The 7632-nt window shown below is 32.7% G+C and overlaps 1 protein-coding gene across 1 annotated transcript; it reads right to left on the minus strand.

Annotated features, from left to right (window-relative positions):
• Positions 1–779: 779 nt before the first annotated feature.
• On the minus strand, positions 780–6844 carry LOC145276286 (uncharacterized). Its single transcript, XM_080127706.1, has 2 exons — positions 5604–6844; positions 780–1685 (listed from the first exon to the last, which is right to left on the minus strand). The coding sequence occupies exons 1-2, from the start codon at positions 6812–6814 to the stop codon at positions 926–928; spliced, it is 1971 nt and encodes a 656-aa protein (XP_079983832.1). The 5' UTR covers positions 6815–6844; the 3' UTR covers positions 780–925.
• Between the last annotated feature and the right edge of the window lie 788 nt (positions 6845–7632).

The following is a 7632-nucleotide window of genomic DNA, read 5'->3' on the forward strand; positions in this document are numbered from 1 at the left end:
TTTCAGTTCTTTTTATTATCTCTGGCCGTACTGACTATTATGGAAAATAAAAACAAAATATACCAAAGAACAAAATATATTCTTACAAAAATGCATGTCGGTCTAGGTATTGACAAGGTTTTTTAACGTTGACTCTTCTCCAACATTTATTTTATTTTAATATTTCTTTTGGCCTTTAAAATAACATATAAAGCGACAGAGAAAATGCGATAAAATTTAAATATATTTAAATAAATTCATTTATTTATGTACCATATGTCTTTTTGTTGTATATATATATATATATATATATATATATATACATATATATACATATATATATATATATATATATATATATATATATATTAAAGTAGTGAGATAGGTAATATCAATACTTTTTGCGATACATAAACAACAAATCGATTTTAGCCTTGTTTTTTACAGCTTAAATCATTATGTCCATTTTTATCTTTTCTCAACTTCAGGTTTATTTCTTCAGTTTTTCATTTCTGAACTTCTTCAGCTGTATTATCATATGTGGATTTTGCAGTGTAACATCCATTAAATTTATAATCTTTTTCAAATATTATTTTATTTCCTTCATTGTCTTTTTTACTGTTGCATTTAAGTAATGTTTACTTAAATATTTCAAATATTTTAATAATTATTAAGTTGGCTTGCACATAATCTCCTTGGCCAATAACATTTTAGTATTGAAATATTTAATATATTTTTGTATTTTAATTTCTAGAAAATATCTTGAATTTATATCTTATTTTCAATAATATTTCCTTGAATCCTGGAATCGTAGCATGTCTCCCGGAACAAATGTTCGTCAGGACATATTGACACTCATTGAAAAAGCAGCAGGGTTGGACGTAAAACTGAATTTTTTTGAAATTATTTTAGCTAACGTTATCGCTCAAACAAGCATGATTTTTTTTTAGGCCGGCATGCATCCAAGAGAAAGAAGTAAAAATGCAATTAATACAACCAACAATCTGTGCGGATTCCTAAAATCGTAACTTATCGTCCCTGGTGACTTGGAGGTAATCACCGACTTAATATGATTTGGACCAGAGCTGTTATCCCAAACATTATATGGTAACAAGGTAGTATTGTCTGTGAGGTATGGGGGCGTGGGCGTTAGGCAGAATTCTTCACAAGTCCGTGACACGTCTTTCATGACGGAGAATTCCGAGGCTTCGTCCACCTTTCTCTCTGAAATTGGTTGTTCGTGTGCTGTGGTGTTTGTGCAATCTGACGGCGGTAAGACGAGAATTTTGTTACGTGCAGTAAATACCCAGCAAACAAAATGATTCTTACGATGCATTGCTTTTAGGACGACTGCCTTCGTCTGTTGATTAATGTCAAAGGAGGCGAGGCAGGCGAAACTGATGTGCTTTGGCTTTGAAGAGCTGTTCAAGTGGTAAAGCACGATCCGATCGGATGACAAAGTCGGGTCATGCAGCAGACAATATTCGCTGAATTTCTCGTCCCTCAGTCGGGTTGATCGGTTGATGGCGGGGTTAAGATTACAGCTCACGGAGTGGGTCTTTTTCAGGTTTATCAACACTGTCATCGGCTTTCTCAGGACGGCCTGGACATCAGGACTATAGTCGAAATGGTCATCTTTGCAGATGAACGTCTTCAAATCACCCTGATGTGCTAAAGGCCACTCGATACTGCGCCCAAGTCGGTATCTGAAAAAGAAAGGAAATATAATAAAACATATTTGTTTATGTTTATTAAGTAGATCACACTAATTTTCACTACCTTCGAAATATACAATCGCAAACTAATGATCTGCTCAATCAATATTTTATTCCAACACACAGTTTATTTTGCATAGCTTCTCTGAATTGAACATATTTTTTTATTATCATTATTAGCATAAAAAACAGTTTTTTGGAAAACTGTCGCCACATTTGGACGGCCAAAGTTTATTGAGATTATCAGACTTCTTTGCGTGCGCATGAATACGACATTCTCTCCCTTAAAGTACAGACGAATATTTCGAAGAAAAAACGGGCGTTACACAAGGCGGCGTCATTGTCACGGCACTCTTTCTTATGTTTGTGACATCCATAAAACACTTGGTCGAGAAAGAAATTTCCCCAGGACACAAATCCTTCGCCACAACAAACGGGCGAGCTTGTCAAAATCTACTTACAATTTAACAAGTAAATAGTTGTGTACAAATCAATTGTGTCAGTTATTTATAAAATAAATTATTTTACTGGTTTACAGGGTGACCCAAAAAACACGGGGCTCGTGTACACTTTATGTGATACCTCCATTATTTATTCAGCGATTGCCCTTATTTTACAGAGCATGCCGGAATCAACGAGTGGGAGCTGGGACAAAGAATACACTGTGTTAAATTTTACTACAAGACAGGCTCGTTTAAGAAAAACCAGGACAGTTTCATACGTCAGTTCAAATGTGACAAGGCTACATGCAAAAGCAGAACTCAGAACTGGGTGAACCACTTCGAGAAGTACGGGACCGTGGAGAATCTCAAGGCTGCCAGAGAGAACCGTCCAAACAACTCGGGACGTCCCAGAAGCGAACAGCCGAGCTGGTCGAAAGAGTGAGAGAGTTTCTCCAACAAAGTCCGAAGCACTGTGCGTAAGCCAAGTCAGGACCTCGGTATGTCCCGTGAGACTTGCAGTAGAGTGCTGGTGAACAATATCAGAGCTTACCAATACCAATACAGACGCTGCAGGCCGTTACAGCCTCAGAGAAGAAGCAGAGGAGGACTATGGCAGCCAAGATGCTCGAGAAGATCGCGGAGACACAAAGTGTCCTTAACCTCCTTTGGACCTTGCTTTCCATATTTTATTTATGCGGGTACGTACACACACACACACACACACACGCACACACACACACACACACACACACACACATATATATATATGTATATATATATATATATATGTATAAGTAGCTCATAAGTCTTTACAATTAATAAAGTTTACGTGTATAAGAAACTCTACTATTAACTTCTACTGCTTCCTTCAACTACTATTTCTAAGTTTGCAATGTATATATATATATATATATATATATATATATATATATATATGTATTTATATTTTGCAATGTATATATATATATATATATTTATTTTGCAATGTATATATATATATATATATATATATATATATATATATATATATATATATATATATATATACTAATATTTTACCTTCGTGGCAATATATATGTACTAAACTTTTACCTTCGTGGCAAAATTTGTACCAACTTAGCAAATATGTTCATAAGGGATACTCCAACAATTTTCATCAATTTATTTCACAAATTTTCCTCCCACTACATGTATTATGTTTACTGTCTTACTTTGACGCATAATTTTTTGTTGTTAATTTACTTATGGGTACAGGAACATTTCTAATTCTTTCTTGATGAGAAATTAAAAATGAATAATATATATATATATATATATATATATATATATATATATATATATATATATATATATATTTAAATATATTTATGTGTGTGGGGGTGGGGGTTGGGTTTGTGAGTGTGTATATATACATACTTATATTATAGATTGATATTTTGAAGACTATAAACATATATATGCATATGTATACATATATATACACATATATATACATATATATATATATATATATTGATAACCCGTATAAAGCCATCCCTCTAATAAGTGAACGCTAAAATTTATATATATATATATACATATATATATATATATACATTTATATGTGTGTGTGTATATATATACCTTTATATATCTGTTTTTTATTCATATATATATGTATATATTATTCTTTATATTAATACAATATATATATATATATATATATATATATATATATATTGTTACGACGTATCCCAATCCTACTTAGGAGGGTAGAGATGGGTGACGTAACGAAATATATAAAAAATAAAGTTTCCCAGGTACCTTGATAATGCGTAGGTATTGGAATCTGATAACCGTCTCGGAGACAACAAAAAATGAAATGTACTGGACAACACAATCACATAAGACATAACGAGGACAAATATCATTAAAAATGTACATACTTTTATTTACATTAAAAATATAATATTCAAGAAAATAAAAGAGAATTAAATATATCTAACTAACTGAAATTATCTAATGATTCAAATTCGACCGAGAGAATAATATATCAACAGTCAATGTTCACATAAAACAATAAATCGTCTGCTCAATTAGATACAGGTTCTAGGGCAAGAGAGAGATGTTGAAGAAATGGAGTTTTTAATTGATACACCCACTTAATGTCCTTTGAAATGTGACCTTTCTTTTGTCTCTTTTATATATATATATATATATATATATATATATATATATATATATATATATATATCTTTCCTGTAATTTTTTTTATATTTGATTACGCGCGTGCAGATTAATTTTAATATTTTTGTCATTCGGATTATTTATGTTTCATTACGCGCGTGCATTTTAATTGCTCCAAGTATTTGTTCCCGAAGCTAATCGAAGTCCTTGATTTATAGTAAAAAATTCACTGCTCCATTGATCATTCCTTCGCTGCGTTCATTCTTTTATTCAGTCAATATTTTAACTTTGACCGCTGAACAAAACAAAACTTTAGCTTCGCCGCCAACATCGGCTGGTGTCGTTGATATTTACCTCAGCTACGCAACTACTACGCTGCCGTCGCCTTTCGATGACTTGCGTCTTGTCGCTTTGAAGCACAAAACTTCACTGACTGTTGACAACTCTCTATATAGGTCTATCTCTCTCTTTTTCTATACAGTTTATCTCTATATATATACGGTTTAGTTCTCTCTATCTTTTCTCTCTCCTCTCTTTCTCGTTTATGAGCTTTCTTTTCTCTTTCTTCTTCCTACCTTCGTTCACAGTATCTCTGTCTCTCCCTTGTTCTCTTGCATGCAGGCACCCTCCCTTTTTTCTCTTGTTTACAAAATGTGAACGAGCAGATGAGAATGGATCTTTTGGGCGCAAAAAAATGATACAGTAAATATAATATACTGAAAATGTATCTTCTCTCGGAAAAAAATCAATAAAATAATTTATTATTAAATGTATCACAATATATATATATATATATATGTGTGTGTGTTCGTACAAAAGATACAGAGTAATTCCAATATATATATATATATATATATATATATATATATATATATATATATACACACATAGATATACATATATATATATATATATATATATATATATATATATTTCAGGTTTTCTAATTTTTCAAAATTTTTTATCTCTACCCTAACTCATATCGATTCTTGAAATAACAATGAAAACTTACAAGTGCAAACATAAAATAATAGATGAAGTATATAGGAAACAACAGGTGTTTGTAGTGCATATATATATATATATATATATATATATATATATATATATATTGGTTCTTTTTCCATGTATTATATATTTTTGTTATTTGTTCAATATTCATCAATCATTTAGAGAATTTGATTTTGCTTATTATTTTTGTTTAATTAGATTAGCTTTTTTGTGAACACGTGCGAATGTAGAATGATGACGATTTCGTATTAGAGATTTATGTTACAATTATGTAGGAGTAATAGCTTACCTTATAACTGACGGTGCTGTCTTCTCAATCTGTAGGCAAGTGTAACGCGGATAACACCCATTCTGGAATAGTTGTAGCAGGACATTCGTTCCAGTAGCACTCTTCCCCTTCGCCATTAGACAATGGAACATTCCAAAAGTCTGAATATAGATATGGTAGTGAGTGATGTTGATAAACAGTTGCTTGTTCTTTTTCATACTCTGTACCCAAGTACTACGAAGTCGTTCGGAGAAAGGGCATAAGTTGATTACATCGGGCCGACAGTCGCGGCATGAATTAGAGCAATGTTGTCGATATCCAGAATCGCAGAACTGAACATACTGTGAGCAATCTTTGAACTCATCAGCGCATGTTGTCGAAACAACATACTTGTCAAGCTTCAATTGAAGATACATATTCGTCTGGGTGATGACGTCCTCCGCATCGCAAACTGGAACCATGAAAAGGGCCGCATCTTTGATCTCCGTGACTGGTTCTTTGATACGAAGTGACCAGATATGATCACGTTTGTCTTTTTCGCGAAGGATTATGAAGCGATATTTTCCTTCAGCCCAATGCGCAAGGCAATATAGCTTCTGCTTCACTTCCATGTTTAGGTCAGGATGAATGCACACATTTTTTCTGAAGTGGATCATCATTCCTTCGCCTGCTTCGCACTCGCTCTCCAAACGTATGGGGACGATTTCCCGTGGGCACAGCGGTGTTCCGCTGCTGTCGAACATCTGAAGGTTGTAGCCTCCCGAGAATGGGCAACCGACTTTGTGTTCTAGTAGCTTCTCAAGCAGCACTAATGGCCATTGATCAAGAACCATATCCTTGCATAGAGATGGATACTGGTTAGACGAGAGCTCAGATTGTTTCAGTTGGACGATGATCTCGCTGCGACGTACGAATTCTATGCACAGGAACCGTTGAGCATGTGGCTGCTCGGCATGGGATGCGATATATTTGCCATTGGGCAGTTCCTCAATACATTTGCGCTCATAAAGAACGCATGTATTGTCGCGGCAACTGCTGGCCTTCATTATACCGTCCTGGAAATAAGCGACGAATCGGTCGCCTTTCTCATAACCGCGAACCCAGGCATTTTGCTCCGTGTGCATGAACCTGGGAAATTTACATTCGGCCGACGTAACGCGCAGCACGACCGCTACGGCCAGAACCAGGCCCGCTTGTAGCCATAGAAGAACTTCCAGCGCTTTCGTCGTCATGGGAAATTGCAACCGAAAAACAAGCTCAAAGATAAGTAATATCTGAAAAAAAGAAATGATAAAAGACATTAATTAATTAAATGGAAACAATTCTAAGTAGAAATATTCTACATATATATATATATATATATATATATATATATATATATATATATATATATATATATATATGTATGTGTGTGTATAAATGTTTGTGTAATCACACACATATATACATATATTATTATGGGTACCAAAAATTAATAACATGCTTAAAAATATCAACGTATGTATATATATATTTATATATATACATATATATATTAATACATATGTTTATATATACGCGTATAATGTCATGAAATATATGCAAACAATGTGATAACACTTTATTACATAAAAATTCATATTTTAGGACATATCACTCCCCCCGCACACGTATATATATATATATATATATATATATATATATATATATATATATATATATATTTCTATATTTATATATATATATATATATATAGAGAGAGAGAGAGAGAGAGTGAGAGAGATAGGTAGATATATATATATATATATATATATATATATATATATATATATATATATATATATATATTGCAATATATATTCTTCAAAATGCATTTCATTATGACCAACTTCATGGGGAATTGATTTCTGAATGCTAAACAACATAAAACATATGACATGAACGCATTTTGTTGTTATGACATTAAAATCTCATAATCATGCATATAATTATAAATTGTACACGACCTTATTCATATAAACAATCTGATATATGATTTTTATTCTACCATGCACTATTTCCTGATAGTCCA

Source organism: Euprymna scolopes, unplaced genomic scaffold (assembly GCF_053919585.1).
Source record: "Euprymna scolopes isolate OS-2025 unplaced genomic scaffold, ASM5391958v1 sca790, whole genome shotgun sequence".
Taxonomy (NCBI): domain Eukaryota; kingdom Metazoa; phylum Mollusca; class Cephalopoda; order Sepiida; family Sepiolidae; genus Euprymna; species Euprymna scolopes.